This window comes from Rhipicephalus microplus, chromosome 1 (genome assembly GCF_043290135.1).
Source record: "Rhipicephalus microplus isolate Deutch F79 chromosome 1, USDA_Rmic, whole genome shotgun sequence".
NCBI lineage: Eukaryota > Metazoa > Arthropoda > Arachnida > Ixodida > Ixodidae > Rhipicephalus > Rhipicephalus microplus.
Genome location: NC_134700.1, coordinates 169,470,125 through 169,491,459, shown reverse-complemented (window position 1 = coordinate 169,491,459; position 21,335 = coordinate 169,470,125). Strand labels below are relative to the sequence as shown.

The 21,335-nt window shown below is 42.2% G+C and overlaps 1 protein-coding gene across 2 annotated transcripts in view; it reads left to right on the top strand.

Moving 5' to 3' along the window:
• The window catches only part of PIP4K (phosphatidylinositol 5-phosphate 4-kinase), a 122,421-nt gene that overhangs the window by 85,295 nt on the left and 15,791 nt on the right, over positions 1 to 21,335 (top strand). Inside the window, exons 2-8 of one of the 2 annotated variants that reach the window (XM_037429649.2) lie at positions 5,471 to 5,568; positions 5,677 to 5,773; positions 6,531 to 6,683; positions 10,046 to 10,192; positions 13,861 to 13,923; positions 16,147 to 16,185; positions 20,330 to 20,443. In XM_037429649.2, the coding sequence (XP_037285546.1) occupies positions 5,471 to 5,568; positions 5,677 to 5,773; positions 6,531 to 6,683; positions 10,046 to 10,192; positions 13,861 to 13,923; positions 16,147 to 16,185; positions 20,330 to 20,443 (711 nt within the window). The remainder of the gene's footprint in view (positions 1 to 5,470; positions 5,569 to 5,676; positions 5,774 to 6,530; positions 6,684 to 10,045; positions 10,193 to 13,860; positions 13,924 to 16,146; positions 16,186 to 20,329; positions 20,444 to 21,335) is intronic. The other variant, XM_037429650.2, reaches the window with a different exon arrangement.

The following is a 21,335-nucleotide window of genomic DNA, read 5'->3' as shown; positions in this document are numbered from 1 at the left end:
AGCTCAGCGGGGCCCTTTTTTCCGCGGAAAAAAAAAAAAGACAAGCAGTATTATTCCGTAGTTTCTTTTTTTTTCGTGATTTATGCACACGAAAAGAAAAAAAAATGACGAAAAGAAAGGATTTAACACGCCTAAGACATTAATTACCGCGTATACTTCGAAAATTAACATGCACCCCGCATAGGCTTTTAATATAAGTATAAGGAAAACAAGAATTTGTGCCGTATACTCCGGCTTTGCGCCTGTGTGGTTTTCAGCTGCGTCACTTTTCTCGCGGGGATTGCGGTTTGCCGCGCAGTCAATAAATTAACGCCGGTTGGCGCAACGACCAAGTAGTTGCCTGGAATGTACAGTGTACTGGAATGGAAAATACTTTACATGGGCCGGCTGTAAAGAGCAACTGTAATGGGTTTCAGGTCGGCGACGGGTGGGCTAGCCGCCAGTGCTTTGCTTTCCGCCTTGTTTTCGCCACTTTTCGGTGCAACGTGAGGGGAGGAAGAGAGGGGAATCCCACACAGCTGTGCAGTAACAACTACGCTGTAGGTGTTGCAGGCATGTAGGAATGAATTCGCTGTCCCTTTACTCTTCTGCGCCGTTTAACCCGTAAGCGCGAAGCAGTGTAGCTTTTAAAAGGTTTGCATCAGCGTGCCTCCGTTATCAAGTTAAGCGTATGCATCGTTTGACGTACACGCAGGGCCTCTGCGCTGTACGGTGCTGCAAATGAGACGTGGAACGAATGTCTGAGTACTTGTGCGAGAAAGAAAGAAAGAAAGAAAGAAAGAAAAAAAGAAAGAAAGAAAGAAAGAAAGAAAGAAAGAAAGAAAGAAAGAAAGAAAGAAAGAAAGAAAGAATGAAAGAAAGAAAGACCATGTGTTGACTGCCAGGTATATTACTGCCGCATTGTAAACCACTCTTTCGACGGGTTGTTAGAGCCGTCCAACTGCTCTGTTTTGTTGCCACTATGTCTCTAGTGGGAAAACTGTAGTTCTCGAGGCCTTGATATTTTGTTTAAATTACTTTCCGCGGTAAAGCTGTCGGAGCTTTTTTCGTTACCCCAATTTTACTAAGTAAGTGAACATTGCCGAGCTTGCCGAGCTTTTTTTTTTTTTTTTTCGTTTCGCCCCCTCTTTTTTTCTTTAGTTTGCGTTCGCTGTTTCATAGCTGGCTTTTCGTGTGAAACTAGCGATAATATCCTGCGCACCACTCATGCGTGGCTGTCTCGGATTCGCTACTCTCGCTGACCAAGAGTGACGAAAAAGTCGGTGTGCACTTTCGTTTCGGTTTCCGTCTTGTCGGTGTCGTGAGTGCGCATACATTCGGTATTGTGCGATCGCTCCTCAGTGCGACTGACGGTGATGGTGAAGGCGAGGCGGCCGGGTGTGTGGATGACGACTGTCCCGCAATAACCGTCCGTTGCCACTTGCATATTTGTGTAAACGTTGACGCGAGCTGCGCCGAGTGTTTGCCTTGCGGCCTCGCCGTTTGGCGCGACGTCATCGCGAACATCTTTCCTCCCGTTGTCTCTGGTGCCGTCCTTCGATGATCCGCAAAAGGAAAAGTGAGTGATAGAATGAGCCCGGATAAACCTTATTGAGTGCATCAAACGAAGACCCGTGCGAGGGAATGTTTTCCGAGCTCTTCTGCGCTTATGCACGAAGCGTCGTCGTCGAGTGGCCGTTACACGGAAAAGTCATTCGAGTCAGTTTTTTTTCTCTCTTTGCTTTCCTCCTTCTTCCTGCCGCGGTGGGTTCTTCCTCGGCGTTGCCCTTTCGTTTATATTCTTACCTCGTACCCGATTGCGTCGTTTTGACGCAGGAGCGAACAGGTTGCTGACGCGCAGCTTCCATAAAAAGAACGTCGTCTCCTCGGCGAGCCTGGTGGAGAGGAAAGGTGGATCAACTCGTCCCCGAGATTCGCCGCGGCGTGTTTACCAATGTGCGTAATACGCGCGCGCGTGAGGCGCATTACTTGCCGGCAGAGACCGCTCCGGTCGCTGCACGTGCGATCGCGTGTCACGCACATTGTCGACGCGGACCGGTAAACTCACGCCTCCATTTCTGTACGATGCCGTGTGGATGACGTACAACGGCGGTGCCCCCTGTATAGGCGCGTATATACTCCAGCGGAGGGCTGCGGTGGTGGATTGTGCTCACGCGTGCGCTGATTATTCTAGGTGGAGCGTGATGCGTGTATAGGTGAGCGTTGACTGCCCTCCCCATCTTTCGACGTTGAAGACGGATGTGTGGTGGCACGGCTGCGCCGACGACGAAGAGCACAGCGAGCAGCGCGGGCGGATCCGGCGTGTGATCTTTCCGAGAATTAACTCGTGTTGGTTCTTATGCGTCGACGTAGCAGCGTCCTTAGTGGGGACACTGTACAGTGAAATTACGCACTCCTGAAGTTTACATCGGGCACCCATTCATTCATTCATTTTATTGCCCTAAAGGTATCTTGTTGAGACGTTGCATGAGGAAGTGGGTTACGAGAGGCTAACAATATAAGTTATGGCAGGATGGTTTCGAGTCGCCTATACTAAGCCAACCAACATTGTTCATAATGTACAGGGGAGATCTAAAGAAACGCAAATAGCACGGCGCGCCGTTTTCGTCGTGCTATGACTTTGGTGGCAATAAAATGATACTAGAGTAGTTCTTGATTGTACAGTGGGAGACTTAGTGGCTTTTTATTACCGTCCAGGCTGCAACCACTTGAAGAGAAATGCGAAACAGCAGAGAGTGTAGTTGCCACACTGCTTGCATTTCTTTCATTCGCCCTATTACGTGTCTGATGTCTGACGGGGGGTTCTATCGCGGGAAGTAGTCGTATTTAATTTAGCCATCGTTTCTTGGGGGGTATTCTGCTGGTGGAAGATGTCACAAAGAGAAAAAAAATGATTAAAAATGAGGAAGGGGTTGGAGGGCCTGTATGGTAACTGCCAGCTAACACTACGATGGGCGCAGTTATGTAGGGGCTCAAGGGATACTGCTAAAGATAAAAGTATCAGAAAATTCATCCACTGACGCAAATGAGAAAGCAGGTCACTGCATTCCAAGTCTTGTGCAGAAAAACCAGACTTCACATTTCAAGTATTGTGCAGAAAAACCAGACTTCACAGCGTTTCGTCTTCACGTCTGAATCACATGGTATGGTGCAAATTATAAACTATTAGATATGTTCCAAGTGTAGAATTCTTGAAGTTTATTTCATTGCTAGTTGACGTCTCCTGCATCATCTTTCATCGCAGATTATGCCAGTGCTACGAAATCTGTTTGTTGACGCTGCTTCACAAGTCTAAAAACAAAAGATTACGCATGATTGAACAAAATTGCACATGATTGCACCTGGACATATAAAGAGGGCACGAAAGTGTGATGCAGTCCCTATGTAACCAGTCTCTGAGAACCTCTGCTTGAGTTTTCTTTCTCTTTACTTAGAGCATTTTGCCTGTATCGTCTACCTGACTTGTCAGAAAGCGGCTCTGTATTTCACTTGTAACGCAGACTTCTTAGTCTTGCTCTTTTGCTTTTTTCATAGTGCTAAAGAATGCTCACTTAGCTACATTTTACTACAAACCAGTGTTAATTACTATCGCTTTTTAAGGTTGTCCAGACTAGATTTAATACCTGATAAAAATGAGAACAAGCATGCGCTCCAGGTTGTTTTACATGAAAAAGTCACAGCTTTGCCACAATGGCGAAGCAATGAACGCGATAGCAACAAATTGAAAGGTCACGCAAAGACTGAAAAGCAGATCGAAATGTGCTCCGCGTTTTTCATGCACAAATGACGCACGACACGTACTCACAGGTGCTGATGCACGCGAATAATCGTCTCATTTGTTACTTCGCTGTGTCTGAAAAGCGCGCGTTTTTCGCAAACGGAGACTGCAATGAATGTAGTGACCTTTGTGCGCCTGGTAACTACAGCAGAATCGTTCCAGGTAAAGCCCGAGGGCAGCCAAGACGTACGATCCTCCCCTCCCCGCCACCGCGAGATAAGGGCGCGCGAGGGAGCGTCGCTCCCCTTCTCTAAGACGGGCAAAGTACGTGTACACTCTAAAAAAAGAGCGAGTAAAAAGGGTGTCTTTTTGTCCCACAACAATAATCGTCATTTATATTGCGTTCCATCCTTGCGCTATTGCCCCGCACCCGGTACATTCCGGTGACGATCGACATGCCCATTATCAGGGTTACATTGCATTCTCGATAGGAAAGTGGCCAGCGCCGAGTTTTCAAGAAAGCAAGCGCACGCAAGCCTGATGACGATTATTGTTGTGGGACAAAAAGACACCCTTTTTACTCGAAATTTTTTTATTGTGTACGAGATCAGAGCGGCCGCCGCCGCGCGATGTGGCTGGATAGATGGATGCATGGATGAATGAATGAATGGATTGATATTGTTGTACTATGGTGGCTCCTTCTAGCCACCATAGCTCTACCCTTGAGACAGGGCGGCGGCTAACGCCACCTAGCCGTAATACTTAGTGAACCAACAACTAGATTTATCTTTTTTTTAAATAGTGAAGTTGAGGACTGGTACTTTGCAGTGAAGGATTTAATTTTCACTCGTACCTTGATTTTAGCCACCAATCAGAAAACTCCTTCTAGTTAATTCTACCTGCTTAAAAGTCTATTTTGCACTCGCTGTCCCCTAACCCCAGTGCTCTGAAAAACTCTGCTCCATCAAGCCCCTTACAGAACATTATCAGGTAACGCGCGCGCTCATTGTGCAATCTTGCTGGTATTGCTGAAAACACAATTCCTCTCCGAGATGCTCCTGAGGAGCGGTAAGTGGTAGATATAAATACCATGCCGTTGAAAGGGTGAAGGACGTGTTCCGGGCTGGCTCAGTAGTTAACACCTCGCTTGCACGATGCAGAGGTCCCATGTTAGATTCCGCGCGCTGGAGTGTTTTTGTGTGTTTTTTATTTCTTGCATTTTCACACACACACATACACACACATATATATAGACTTCATAATATGCACGGTGAGTGATGGCGACACGCCGACGTCCACGCCGGCGGCAAAATCCAGCCGAGAGTGTCCATATAATTGCTATAGAAATAAAAAAAAGGGCTGCCTGTATTGGCCAGAGGTCTTCAAGCTTTAACCTCATATTACATCACAGTGTGGGCGTCATTCTCTGCAGTCACATGACTCTATAATGTTTTTAATATTGAAGTAAATGAATAGTGTTGCTTAGAAATGTTAATTGACATGCTGTCAGTTGAACATAGTTTACTTCAAAATATGTAGTGAATGCAATTCATTGGGATATATGGCTCAATATGGGCATCTATGGTAGTCAATTAATGCATATTAATTTTCAAAAATTGGCAGAGGGTTTGCCATGTGCAGCCAAATTTATTGCTGTGGAGTACTCACCACCTAAGGAGGAACCGGCTTCTAATGTGTACTTTAGATAAACCTCACACCTTTCTTGATGTTGGCTTCTTCTTTGCATCACAGATTAATGGCCTCACGCATGTCAACGTTCCAGTCATGCTTATGCCTGACGACTTCAAGGCCTTCACCAAAATTAAGGTGGACAACCACCACTTCAACAAGTAAGTGTGCCTGGTGCGAAGTGCATCTTGAGCCATGTTACCTTCATTCTGTCGTATGGTGCTGCGAATGCACCATTTCACATGCTTACATGCTTGTCCTTGACCCAGGGAGAACATGCCAAGCCATTTCAAGGTTAAGGAGTACTGCCCATTGGTCTTCCGAAACTTAAGAGAAAGGTTTGGCATCGATGATTCTGTTTTCATGGTAAGCTTCTCGTTTATTTTTCTGTGCCAAATTCTTGTGTACTGGCCACATACCACTCATTTGCTCTAGCAAAACCCTGGTTGGAGCTAGTTAGTACTGGCTGATACTTACGAAACCTTTTGGCACACATTCAAGGATACATAACTCAAAGGACTAAGACTGGCACCAAGTTCAGACTTTTTTTTTATTACATAATGGAAAGAAGACCTTATAGCACAGCCAAACCATATGCTGATATGCGTTTGCATCTCAGTTTTTCCTTAATAACCAAAGAACTGCGACGTGTTGTTGAGAAAACTAATCTCTATCTTGAAGTGACCGGAAAGCCATGCTCACACAGGGGGTCTTCTCAGTGTCTTGTTTAATACGCCTCTATTACTTCTCTCTCTGTCATTTCGTTTGCTTTGCCTATCTATAAACTTTTTTAGCATCTAGCTCATTGAAGCTATGTTTATGGGTAGAGCAAAAGAAACACACAACATGAGTTCTCGTCCTGTGTGTTTCTTCCTTCATTTTGTAAGTTTTGCCCTGTTTTTACATGTTACAATGCGTGACCAACTATCCCAATGAAACACACTTCTGGGATGGAAAAGGAGAGGGGCAAAGTAAGGTTTAAAAATAGAAACGCATCCTTGTGTTAGCTTCACAGTGTCATTCATCCACATTATGATTTCTGTATGAATTGAATAGCTGCCAAACTCGCCCAACTTCCAGTTCTGCTGCTTTGTTCAGCGCTGCTGTCATCATTTTCTCTCAGAACTCCATTACCAAGTCACAGCCAATAGCAGTGGAGTCGACTGGACGCAGTGGCTCCAAGTTCTATCAGTCGTACGATCGCCTTTTCATCATCAAGACCCTGCTCAGTGAGGAAGTGGAACAGATGCACGTCCTTCTCAAGGAATACCACCCGGTGAGCTTGGAAGACTGCATATTGTAGAGCTCGCTTCTTGTTTTCATTAGTTTACTCAGTAGCACCTGAATTAGTGCCGTGGTTTCTTTTATAAAATGATGTTTTTAAAGTAGCAGATAAAGATATACAAATTTTTTTAGCATAGTTTGCTTTAGGTGCTGTCAGTTCAATTGGTTTGGTTTGGGAAAACTTCATTCTCTCAATTTAATCTGTGCTTAAATTAGCATGTTATAGTGAATATGGGGATGCCGTGGAACTCTGAAATTTTAGGATTATTCAGGTTACAATGTCATAGTTTTAAAATAATTGAATGTTAAATTCTGCTCAACTGAGATTATATGATGAGTAACTTTCTCATTAGATTTTGTTCAGACAGGTATTTGAGAGTGAATAATTCGATTCAATTTACTATTACCACTATTACACAACATATATAAACAAAGAGAATGTTTGGATAAAGGATGCATAATGACCGTATAATTAGTCCCATGTCCCTGTGAAACACAAAAAGCATGGCAAGAATGCCTGATGCGTATGCACTTGTAGCAACATTGAAAAAAAATAAACAAAGCAATACAATAGAAAAACAGGATTTAGCAATCTCAAATAGTAATGGAAATATTTTTGAAGAGACAAATAAAAAAGGCTACATGCACAATAACAGTTAAGATGCTGTGTTTTTAAGAACAAAACTTATGTTTTCATATTATAGTTAGTTCTTATGTAGCATTTAGGAATGACAATAAGAAAGCATTTGAAGACCATGGATCTCACGTGGCGGTGATGTAGGCCATTTCTGAATTGATTGGCGATATTTTATAGGCATTTTACTATATATAAAAAAATATTTGTTTACAAACAAGGCCTTCACCTAGAAAACCTATTAGGTTACTTGTGATATAGCACAGTGCTACTAGCCAATTGTAAAGTTAGCTGATGTGCTGCACCTAATCTCAGTTTTTTATTAGTGCAACATAGCAATATTTTGGGAAAGAAGGGTAAACTTAAGTAAGGGTGCATTTTTTGTTGTTGTTGGACACAATATTAATGACAACTGACAGACAATTATGCCAAGGAATGTATAGAAGATGGTAATAAAAGTTATTGTAATGTAATTGGGAAAAAAATAAAAATGGACGAAAAGACAACTTTCCATGGGCAGGGATTGAACCTGCGACCTTTGAATAACGCGTCCAATGCTCTACGAACTGAGCTACCACGGTGGCTATCCCTTTGGCCACTTTATGGGGTATGTGTGTGCATTTAAACGTGGTAGTCTCGGTTAGCGCCGCCTGTTGCCGTTGCGACGACTGTGGTACACTCATTTTTTGCCTGTGGCGTTACGTAGCACGTGATCTTATAACGAGCTGGCAGCTGACCAATAATATCCTCGTATACTACCTGAGCGCACTAAAGGGGCCCTGAAACACTTTTTCAAGTAACTATGGAATGAATTCGCTGGAAGAGCTTATTGCCTCAGGAATTCAATGCCGCAAAAATTATGAGAATCCATCCAGTGCGAGTGGAGTTACAAAGATTTGTCGCATGCTGCAACTGCATTCTCTGATCTCTAGTCCCAACAAAAGCGCTGAAAGCCAAGCAGGGAGGGATGGCAGGGTAAAAGAAAAACGTCACGCGCGCTTCGTGACTTTGGGCACTTTTTTTTTTCTTCGAATGCGGGGCCTTCTTCAATGTGATGGTGTCCGCACGTGTGCACAAGTCGCGTTCTCCCGCGGTGATCTCTGTAACGGCCGAGCGCGCCATGTTCAAACCTGCCAATGGCTGATAGATGGGCTTTTTGTGGGTGTTTTTTGAACGTCTTCCGTGATTTGTCGAAAGAAGAGAAAGCAATTTTTAGCTCACTTTGATCATTTATTGTGAATTCCAGGCCACGTGTTTAGCTATAATATTTGGCTCGTGTGTTGTCGGGAGCCTCTACTACGGATCGGCAATGTTTTCTGACCATGCTCAAAACGTGTTGCACGGCCTTTTTAAGTCTTCGAGAATGAGACCCTCACTATGAATGAAGGAAAGAAGGGTAAACTTAAGGGCTAGTTTTTTTTTTTTTTGTTAGATACAAAATAATAAGACCTGACTGATAAATATGCCAAGGAAAGTATAGAGGATGGTATTAGAAAATATTGCAATGTAATTGGGAGGAAAGAGAAAGTGAACGAAAAGATAACTTGCCTTGGGTAGGGACCGAACCTGCGACCTTCGAATAACACGGTCGATGTTCTACCAACTGAGCTACCACGGCGGCTATCCCTCCATCCACTTTATGGGGTTATGTGCATTTAAATATGGGAGCATCAGTCAGCACCGCCTGCTGCCATTGCTGCGAGTGTGGGACACTCCTTTTTTGCCTGTTGGCATCACGTAGCGCGTTATCTTATTACGAGCGGGCATTCTTATTACGAGCTGGCAATTCTGCCATTCAAGATTTAGCGACAATTAGGGGCTATAGTGCAAACATTTAGCAGGGGGACCATGTCTTTCTTTGTCGTTCTTTTTTTTTTATATTAATAATTATCTTGTGTGCTCAAAGGTTTTCTCAGTTTTGAGTGGGAATAAATCATGAAGTACTTAGACTGCTTGACTATACTATTCTTTGAAAACTCTGTTTGTCTTATTTGACAAAATACTGAACATTTCTTATTGGCAGAAAAATTGCAAATAAATGTTCTGAATTATATGCCCAGATTGCTATACCGATGGTGTGTGTTGAAAGGTTTTCTCAGTTTTGAGTGGGAATAAATTATGAAGCACTTACACTGCTTGACTATACTATTCTTTTAAAACTCTGCTTGTCTTATTTGACAAAATACTGAACATTTGTTATTGGCAGAGAAATTGCAAATAAATGTTCTGAATTGTATGCCCAGATTGCTATACCAATGGCATACTTCTATGTGATGTCAATATTACGGCTTTCATGTTTGCATTATGTAAGCTGTGCATGTAGATAGTATCAAAGAGTTGCAAGTTTATGGATTTGCTTATTTTTTAATGCGACATAATCAATTCAAGGAGCACTTTTACTAAGTGCTAATCAAGTTCTCTTGGCATAGCCTTAGCTTTGTTAATACATGTGTTTGTATGTGTGCCTGTGTATATATCTACAACATGTAAAAGTTTCAGGTGGAGTTTGAACCCATCCCCTCCCGACTCCTATATCTTTCCTCTGGCTATTCCAGAAATTCCCAAGCAGCCATTCATTACATGAAGAGTTGAGAGAGTGGAAATAAAATGTAGAAGGGATGGTACTGCTTTTCAGTTGGATCAATGGATTGAAACAATCTTGAACATAAGTGGTGAGGATTGTGACCGACATATCATCACCCCTGTTTTTATACTTTCAGTATGTGGTGGAGAGGCACGGGAAGACGCTGCTACCGCAGTATCTGGGAATGTACCGGCTCACTGTTGAAGGAGCGGAGACCTACCTCGTTGTAATTCGCAACATCTTCAGCAGCCACTTGAACGTCCACGTCAAGTATGACCTTAAGGTGTGTGGCTTTCCTGTAACTTCCTCACTTCATCCTCTCAGCTGGTTGGTTAAACTCTTAAAAAAAAAAGTCGGTGGACATGGCAACAAAGATCACCATATTTGAGCCAGCTGTCTGCGAATATTTTCGTATCTCTGAGGTGACACCAGATCGTATTTGTAAATTTGTGGCAGCAGTGATGCATATGTAACCTGACTCATAACTTTAGGACAGAATACATCCATGTATTGTGACAGAGTATACGACAATCGAAATGATCCACTTCTAGTTCTTTTCCATTTTAAAAGTATGATGACCGAAAGCAGCGCTCATGATGGTTACATTGCAACACCTTTTGTCTGTTGACTTGTAGTGCCTCGGAAACAGACTTTACTTTGTGTAATCTGCTGAGAAAGGCAGTGGCTATTTGGGAAACTAAGTGTATTCTTTATTAATTTGAGAAGTTTTGAATTGAAACAAGAAATGAAGATAGGGAGCCTCCTGTTCCTCAGTTGCCTGCAGAAGGCATTTGGTTGGCACAGAAGAGCCGTGTTTACTGATAAAACGGCTAAAAGGCTACAATTTAAGACCTTTATCTGCCAAGGGAAAATCCTGCTAATTTAAATATGACGAGGCTTTGTAAGTTGCTGATGGTTGATGTTCCATGTCCACTGCTTGTAGATGTTAGTGTTCTATATATATTAAAAAATTTATTTGCACTGTGTGTCGACCTAGTTATCTGTCTGATTGTGCCTGTTAGCTGTAGATTGCCTTTTCTTGGAAGGTGCTCACATGAATGGCACAATATGTGTTTACGTGTGTATGTGTGTGTTTAGGTGTTTATAACATCTGTTTGTGATCTTGCCTGTTGCAAGCAAAAAGCTTGTACTTGCGTATTGTATATTTGTTCCTGTATCAGCTATAGTTCCCATGCTTATGATTTAATGTCGCTGTGTTGTCTTCCCACTGAGCTTTTTATTTGTGTGTGTGTGTATGGCATAGTGTCCATTATTTATTAAGTTCACAAATCTTTAGCTTGTTAATTTGTCTTCACTCACTGTGGTCAAAAGCACGATGGATCTTCAGTGCTAAAGTAGGGTCTCCATACGATGCAGGGAATAGAGCTGTGATTAGGTTGTAAGGTTAGTGCCACGTAATAGTTGGTGTCATGAAAAGATTAAATTTAGCTGATGACTGCATCAGTAATCTCGCTTATATTTTTATTGGCCATTAACATGGACAAAGTGCTAAAACATTTATTGTTGTAGCTCGATATGTCAAGTGTTTTTTTTTGTTATAGTAATTAGGCTCAACGTAAATACATTATGACTGTAGTTGTGTACGTGTGCTGCTTTATCTAGGACAGTGTAGATGGCTAACCACCTTAAAATCTTGATGGAAAGAAGTGGCTATTTTCTAAGGGCTTGTTTTACTTTGTCAGACACAATAATAATGAAAACTAACAGACAACACTGCCGGCCAAGGACAGTATAGGGGATGTTATTAGTAGTAAATTTTATGTAAATGTTAAGAAACAAAAGTGGACGAGAATATAGCGTGCCATGGGAAGAGACCAAACCTGCGATCTTTGAACAGCGTGTCCGAGCATTTTCTTTCACTTATATTTCTTTACATTTACAGTACATTAACTAATAATATCACCTACGCTTTCCTCTGCAGTGTTGTCTGTTAGTTCTCCTTAATACCTTGTAATCTTGGGACTAAAACCTTATACCTGCTGATGGGAACCTAGTATTTTGATTTTATAATTTCTTGTCCTCAATGGTAAATTTTATCTTAGCCTTTGGAGTTTTGCCGACAGATTTGTACATATGCCCGGGCTATCAGGTTTAAGCATAGTAGTCGCATCTATGAAGGAATAATAAACTTTTTTTTTTCAACATTTTTTTCTTGTTTTACTTTTTTTAACATAGTCATTATGGTATGTGGCCTATGTTTATTCGGAACAAAAAACGAGGTCTAATCCTTAATACCAGCCAATTCAAAAGTGTCAGTTCCAGCAAAAACTCCTAAGTTCTGATCTCTCTTTTTGTGGCTACATTGGACACCCCTGTTCTGTTTATCCATTTACAATTACCCTTCGTATTTCATTATTAACAGCATTTACCTTTAGTTGTAGTGGTAATACTCTCGCCTCTACATGTTGGACGAAACTAATTCATGCTATTTCAATTGTTTTATCGTGCAACAAATCACATTACCTTGATGTCCTATGACACGAAGCCCGGTCTTTTTTAAATAATGAATTGGAGGGAGAAAAGTTTCTTGGCTCGCCGAATGAAGCGAGGCCTCATATGACGAATGTAACAGCTAGCTGTCATCAAAAAGCAGAAAAGAGGAAAGTTAAGAGTTCTTTGTGTATTCATTTATGTACAAGAAAAGTAAAAAGTATTCATACTACATGTGCCGAAGGAATGAGGTTTTAGTGGTGTATCATTATTATCAGCTTGGGGCGAATGTTGAGGTTTTGAGGAATGATTTATGTAATAATGTTTTGCAGGCAGTCCTAGCTTGTGAAAAGGTTGAATGTAATGTCAAGCATATCACTTTTAATTTATTATAGAAACAAGCATTCTCTTGTAAATGAGTAAGGAGTAAAACAGGTGAATAGAAAAAGGCTCACTATTTATTATTTAGCAGCAGGCAGATTAAATTTTACTGTTGAAGAAAGAAGAAAAATGGGGCAGATGTTTTTTCTATCAACATTTGCATCAGTCAAAGGGGCACCAAAGACAAGCATTGTATCATTTTACAAAAGGGATTACTTTTTTACAAACCCTGCTATTGTTTTTTTGCACCAATAGGTGACATAGCTGAAAAAAAAAAAAAGAATCAACCTAAAGGGGAAAATGCTTCTGTGTATAAGTAGCCGGGAGGGTAGTGTTTTGCTGGTGCTACAAACAGCCATGCTCTTTTGGTAGTGACCAACTGCTTATGATAGAGCGCCCTGCCGCGGTGGTCTAGTGGCTAAGGTACTCGCCTGCTGACCAGCAGGGAGGCGGAAATGTTGTAGGCGCGTGTGCTCAGATTTGGGTGCACGTTAAAGAATCCCAGGTGGTCGAAATTTCCGGAGCTCTCCACTACGGCGTCTCTCATAATCATATGGTGGTTTTGGGACTTTAAACCCACATATCAATCAAATCAAATCAGTCTGCTTATGATAGAGCACCATACTGCTGTGATCGTGGTTAAGTGAGCTCTTGCCAAGCAGCACCAGTAAAGTTTTTTTTTTATAAATGCCAGTGAAATCTGCAGGGCTGACATTTTCCTCAAATTTAGATGCAACAGCAAATGATATACTAACTTTAATTTTAAAGAGTTTATTACAGTTTGCCACTTACAAGCACTACATCTTGCACCTATGGGAGCTCGTGCTTTATTCCTATGTATTTGCTGGGATAGTGACTTTATCAGTTCTAATTACAAAATATGCGTTACGTAATATTTGCCTTTAGTACCCCTGTAAGGTGCAGTGCTACTGTCGTTGCTTTGACAGGCAGCATTGCATGTGAGACAGCACTCGCTTTTTATCTGTGTGCTTTGCTTTTAAGTCTAGGCCTTTGCAATGTGAGCATCAGGCTTTTTTTTTTATTTGTACAGCATTAGTGAGCAGAGGTCATGGTGCTTTTCTAGTAGTTTTTTGATTAGGAAACGTTTTCAATATGAAGGGATACCTGAGTGCTAAGCCTCGCCCGTTGTTAAAGCACAGGTCGTCATCTGGCCTTATCCAGGTACGTGAGGCATTACGCATATTTCTTGCACAGTACGTGTGGAGGCTCATCGCCACATCATCAGCTTTCAGTCCTGTACTGCTTTCATCATTAACTTAGATGTTCATAACCCTGCACAGTGTTGGAATACTCATTGCTTCAGGTGTGACTTTTGGAATGAGCTTTTTGGTTACTGCCATGATGATATCGGAGAAATTTCACTAACGTAGCTGGCTTTACTGAGTGGCTTCATTGCTGTAGTATAGTGGCACCCCTAGGATGTACTAGATTGAGTTGCATGCATTCACAGCAGCACGCTGTAGGCTTAAGTGCGTATGAACAGCCTGCTGGACATGCTAGAACTTGAGGAATAGGGGTTTGATCAGATATGTAGATGCAGCGGCAATCGTTGTTTCTAGCTTGCATTGAATGTGCACTGACAGTTAAATATTTCAGTGCTCCCAGAAAAATTTTTGTGTTTACCAGTTTTATCAAGCTAATAGTGTTTCACAAGGTGTGTTAATTATGCTCCTAGGTATGTTCTCTGGTGTATTACCGATATAACTTATTTTAACCCATTCTCTACTGCGATGCCATCTGAATCTACTTATGGACATGCATGGACATTGCCAAGCACACAAAACCATTCAGCATTTTGACTGCATTGTTAATTACAAAAGTAGATTATTGAGTAAGCTGGTGTACACACTGACACCGTGACCATACGCCAACATTGTGAGAACAATTCTGACTCTTTAAATATCTTCTTTAACTGAATTATTGGTGGTTTTTTGCTGCTGCTACGTGTAGCTAGTGTTACAGCTACTTCGTGTGGCACCACCTGCATTGAAAATGGCATAAAAAAATGTCCCTATGGCTTATATTTACCGTGAAGCTTTTAAACGTCACAGTAAACATAAGCCATGGGGACAAACGTCACATCATGGTATCAGGTAGATAGATCATTACGTGCTTCTTTTTATCCTAGCTGCTATGAAATATCTGCACCTGTGCTATTGTGAACGTATTGTCTGTGTGAGCACCATTATCACGCAACGTCACTGCTTGTTTAGAATGCGTTATTCATTCCATTTGGACTACACTGAATTTTTTTTCTGCCTTAAAGTATACTCCCTGCATGTTGTGTTGAGTGCTCGTTCTGTCCTACTTACACGAATTCCTACCTAGTTTTTGGCCACGCTGAAATCGTTTCCCGAGATGTGGAAAAGATGCATGGCTTTATGCTCTAAATATGAACTACGAAGTACTGTAAGAGTGTATTTGAAGATCAGAATAGAGCCTTGAAAATACTTTACCGCACTTTGCGCGTTTAGTGGAAGATGTCACAGTTAAAGGCTTTATGGCTGATGTTTCTGTTCAAGTTTGTTGTAGTAGGAAGCTTTATTTTATTTTTTGTTCTTGCTTGTGACTTTGTGTACAGAGAACTAAGATGCAACTTGAAATACTTGAAATAAATAAATGCGTAAGTGCATGTGTGCGTGTGATATTGTCCTGTATTTAGCTTCTTGGAAGTTAGACACATGTCTGTGCAGATGCATGAGCTCTTTATTTTTCTGTTGTCTATTATCTTGGTAGGATGCAATGTTTGGTGTCATTGAGATAACTTTTTGGCATTCAGATGAAGAACGTACTTGCACCTTCTGCATGTGATTCCCCTTCATAAGATTAAAAATGAATAAGCACTCTGTGGTTGAATCTTCGTTTAATTTTTTTACGTTCCCAAAAATATCTGTAGGTGACACTACCATTGTACGGATGGAAGGAAACAACTTTATTGATACTGCACGGATGCATAGCTTTATATATGCTCTCATTATTAGATAAACAGGGCAAATGAGCACACTGCACGTGGCATTAGACATATGTAGTAAGCTCCGTTCCCCGCTGGTGGCATGTCCTTTCTTTTTCTTGATTTTTTTCTTTTGTATTTATTTTTTCAGTTGTACTTTCAATTACAGGGAAAAAGAAGCATGTGCAAATAGTTTCTTAGAACTGAAAGAGCCCTTTTAGTTATTTTCACTCCAGGGTGCCATTTTAGGAGTGTAGTCTCATTTCACTTGAGTTGCTCGAATGATTATAAGTTGCATACGCATTGTCAGCAGTCATTCCGTTGTGCATCACTCATCCGCAACACCCTGTCTGTCATGACATGTGTGATGTTCGTTGTTAGAGCACGTGCCCACATAACTACTGGGCTAATACTTCTTTCTGCAATGTTCACAGGGTTCTACAGTGGACAGGGAAGCAAGTGAAAAAGAAAGGGTGAGTTTATTTTGTTCCAAGAAATGGCTGTTCCAATAAATGGCTGAAGGAGTTGGTTGCATTTGGCTTGAGTCTGCATTTGAAGCATAGACTGCATGTTTAATCATAACCTTCTTTTACTTGATGTGAGAGCTAGAATACGCAACCTGGTCAACTAATTCTTCCCGACTGCACTGGATGGCCTTACTTTCGGCAGAACACATCTTCGTTTTTTTTTTACGCTAAGTTGAGGTCGATGAGCACACCTGTGAGTGCATGATTTACCGTTGTTTTGACCTTTTATTTGAAGGATGTTGCAACTGTATACGAGAAAAAGTACTGCTGCCTCTACGATGAAAGTTTGTCTGCACGCCTGTCTTCTCATTTGATAATAGATGCACCTGTGGATGCCGCTTCTCTGTATCTTACTGGTATAATATTTTCTGTTTGAAAGTGCATTGCGAATTACTGAAAAATGCAATATGTATTGTTCATCATAGTCTCTCTTTCACGGGGTGTGCAATTTGACTTTTATAAAAGCCTGCTATCATATTACCTCTGATGAGTGTCCTGCATTACGGGGAGCACCATGACAAGAAAATCCCCTACTCCTCATGCTCTCTCCCACTCAATCTTTGGTGACAGTTGCAAAATAAGATAACAAAAGGCTTACTTGTGCAAGCTGTGAGATTTGTTTTCACAGAAACTAGAGATTTCAACTTGCATATTTTATTGCAGTTACAGGGCTATACACATCAACTATAGTCAAGCTGACGAATGTGCGTATATTTAAAAAAAAACTGGTACATGCCGCACCAGCACACAGAGTAAAGTAATTTGTCTAGAGCAAACCAACATGGATGTCGTTGGGTTTGTGTTCACGTGGCAGAACTAGTGCTTTTCGTGTGTGGGGTTCCCGCCATCTGGTTCAATGATGGAAGGCTGCGTGGCCTCACAATTTTGAAAACATTTATTAGTACAAAGAACGATTACTCGAAGTCCTCACGGCCACCGAACATGCCATTCACCGTTCAGCCTCGCCATGCCAGCCATCCAACACGTGCACACACGCCCCGCCAGTCTGTTGCCAACTCCATGCACATCGTGTTGGCTGCCACTTTTGTAGGGGATCTGGGGGAAGCGTGCACATGCAGCACATGTAGTTATTGGGTGGCGATGCACGTGATTTCCACACACTCGCCGCCTACCCGATCAAAAAAATTTGTGGTCCGTGGTTATCTGCACCTCCATCCGGGGTGTCATTCTCGGCCTTCATCACTGGCCTCTGTGGGGATGTTGCCCTTGAAGATGGCAACACACTTGCTGCTGTCGGTGTGGTCTTGACCGTCTTACTAGCCGTTGTACCGTAGCAATTGCTACGGGAGCTCCAGGGCCCCCATTGGATTTTCGCAGAGTTCTATCAAATTCGTGCATCCTGTGTGTCATGAAGTCGCAAAAGCGCATGCTAGGCGTCTTCCTTGTCCATCCTGCTAATTTAAGTTACCGCGGAGTTCTTGTTGTACTCGTCTGCAGCCACCACGGGGCCTGATCCAGGGGCAGATCCCCAACTGGAGCACTTGTGTCGACATTACTTGCATGAGCGGTCTCATCCTTTTGCGCCATTCTGTATTCCCGCCCAACCATGGGCGGTGACCATCGTCCATAGGCCATTGTTGGGACACAACGCCCCTCACCGCACAATAGGCTGTGGATTTGGCGTGTTCTCTCACCACACTGTACGCTGTAGTGGCTATGTCGAGCCACTCCATTATCTCAAGGAGCCCATTCAACACTGCATTCCTTTTGTTGGTCAACGTAGCCACTTGCACATTGGGCACCACTTCTGGGGTTCTCATCATCTGGCACAATGATGGAATTCTGCATTCACTTAAAATTTGCCAAATATTTGTTAGTACAAAGAATGATTAGCACTTCAACTTTCAACTCAAAGTCCTCATGGACACTTCATATGCCACAAATCTTTCAGCTCTCGCCACACCAGCTTTCCAACACACACGTGCACACGCCCTGCCAGTTTGTTACCAAGTCCCTGCGCATGGTGTCGGCTGGCGCTTTTATAGGGCATCTGGGAAACACGTGCTCTCCTACCGCACAGAACGCGTAGTTATCGAGTGGCGATGCACGCAATTCCCACACATTCTGGCAATGCATAACTGGAAAGCATTGCGAGGCCACGTTGAAATCATTTTAAGAGATTTCGGAGTTGTGTTATACTGCTAGTTACACAAAAAAAAAAAAAAAAACGGAAAGAAGGGGAAGGTGGAAGCTTGTGATGAGAAATTCGAAAATGGGGTGGGTGCTGGAGCCAAAGTTTTGACAACTGGGCTTCATTTTGGTGGCACTTTGAAGAATGAAGAAATTGCAGCCTCGAAAAAGAAAAAAGACGATTCCACTCGTTGAAACGTCAGCTCCAGAACCCACCGCCTGTTTGAGTTTCTCACTGTTAATCACTGCATTTTAATGGTGCCAAGTGAAGTAAACATGAAATTCCTAGCTGAAGAGAACTGGAGATGATAACAAAGAACACAGAGGGACAGTTAGTCTATATATTGTTATTGATTTTTTCATTTATAAACAATCAATGAAGGGAAGAAAAACTGCCCAGGACACGAAATGAGATGAACCCACTAAAGGAAAGATTGTCCATCGCATTGATTCAAACAAACCCCCCCCCCCCCCGTTTTTTTTGTTAGAGATAAATCTGTATTTTTGTTTGTCACGGAAAGTCGTGAAACATTTTATGTGGCACCTCTGGTGGCAAAAACATGAACTGTTACATAGCTAGCCGCTCAGCCACAACAAGCATACGCAGACAACCGCAGACTAGGGCAACGAGATGACCGTTTATTGTCTCGCGCTAGCTTCTTTTGTAGCTTCACCTACGAAGCGCAGGAAAGGGGGAAAAGGGGAGCGGGAACGGCTAGCGCTTCAGCCATCGACAGAAACACGAAGGGGGAAAGGGGGACGTAGAAGTGGGAGAGTTCAGTTCGCAACAGGGGGAAAGGGGGGACGTAGATGTGGGAGAGTTCAGTTCGCAACATGAACGATCTGATGCACCCGGCCATGTGACCGTCGGTTGCTGTGTGCAGTCTGATATTAGTATTGAAATGTTGTTAATTTCTTTCTATGAAAAGATATTACTCCACAAAAATGTACATGTAGGCTTGCGTCTGTAGTATGCATCAAAGTGGCACTACCTTGGCATGATGTAATGATGCTATGCTCATCAGAGTCTTTTGAGCAACTTTTCAGCATGCTCATGCAGCCATGCGCACAGTTTCTAGGCCGCTAAAATTTTGGAGCGCCGCAGTTTTGCTACGTACACTTCATCTCAGAAATGACGCGCAGTGCTACTCGGCGTTGCCGTGCATATGCGTAGTGACCTTTTAAATGATTTGGCTTGGCTTGTTTATCGAGAAAGTAATGACTTCGGTACGAGCCACCCTTGACACATGTGCAGGCAACCTTGGGTGCAGGCGCACACGACAGGGTACAAATATAGAAATGCCACACCATCTCATTGTGACAGCTTGCTATTTTCAAAAATAGATCGAAAGCTCGAAATAAAGGTGATTAAGCATAGTCACAGGAACTCCTGTAAAAGCAGAGTGGTGGCAGCTTTCACAAAATGCAAGAAGGCCTGGTAGCTTTGCTGTTTATTCTCAGCATTGCTGGATGAAAGGTACATCTTTATGTAGAGTCTTTCAGGTGGAAAAATACTGCTTTTAAAATATAGCTGCATGCTTTGGGATTAACTACTGCAGGATTTCGGATTAACCACTGCAGCTAGAAACACTATTAACTAAGGGTGAGTTCTTATGATCATTGTCATTCATTTTCATTCTCATTTCATCTGACATTCGTGGGCTTCTATGTTCTACTCCCAAAATACTGAATCGGGCTGCACTCCCCCTATCCTGGTGAGTGCACCTATGGCTTGAGTATCGCGGTAGAGCTTCATAACGCAGATAATTACTGTTGCTTTTGCTGTTGGCTTGCTGTAACGGCCGTCGAAATGAGAAGCAAATTATACAACCAATGTCTAGGGCACAAAATATACCAGTGTCTGCTGCTTGTAGCCAGTGTTAATAGACACAACTCATGTTTTAACATTTTCATACTTTATTTGTTCTCTATATTCTAGGAAAAGGACATTCCCACATTGAAAGACAATGACCTCGTCAAAGATGGCACCAAAGTACATATTGGTGTCGACGCCAAGGAACGGTTCTTGGAGCTTCTTACAGCTGACGTCAATGTAAGTCCCATGCATGAAACACTTTTTTTTATATTGCACAGGCAAACAGCATGGCATCACCATTGTGCTCCATGCATGTTGTTAACACTGACGTTTTTTTTACAAAGTGATCTGCTTTAAATGAGTCTAAAATATTTTTGGCCAGCTTTTCAACTTTTAGCAGATTAGTAATTTAGGGAAAACTTACATATTTTGTGAAAGTTAATTCCCCTGGAGTAATTCCCTGGGTATATAAGTAACTAGGTGGGGAAAATTTGTGCAATGGGGATGATTTTGACGTTTTAGCTCATTGTGATTGCCACCTGCTGCTGCCTCTGTAGGTTGATAGCCTAGTGCTGCTGATATGTAGAAGGAGTTTGAGGCATCGCAAAGTGGACGTCTTTTTTTTCCTTGGCATGCACTATTAAGGCTCTTAGCTGACAAGTGTGAGAAAAGGGATATAAAATATCTCGGCCCGATTTAAATTATTTTTTTACTCTGAGTCTGCAAGCCAGCCCTGCCAAAATGGACATGATCATGCGGGGTGAATGCAAATCACTGGGTTGGGAATTTTTTGCCCTCTATTCTGCCGAAATATCTGTCAGAGTCAGTAGATGGCCATTCAGTCGTATTTTACGTGCATTTATGCAACTGACTGCTGGTGAGAGAGCTGCTGCTAGTATGTCACGTGTTACTGTCTTACATGACTTTAACCGGAATCAGACTGTGTTGACGCTGCACTTGTATACACATTACAAAAGATAAGTAATTGATAACAATTACCATTACTTTTTTTTCAAGTGTAATTGATTAGATTAGTCGAAGTACTGCCACAAAAAGTAATTGAGCAATTACATAAATATAATTGATTACTTTTGCTTTGCTGTTCTTCAAAATCTTATTTCTGTGACAC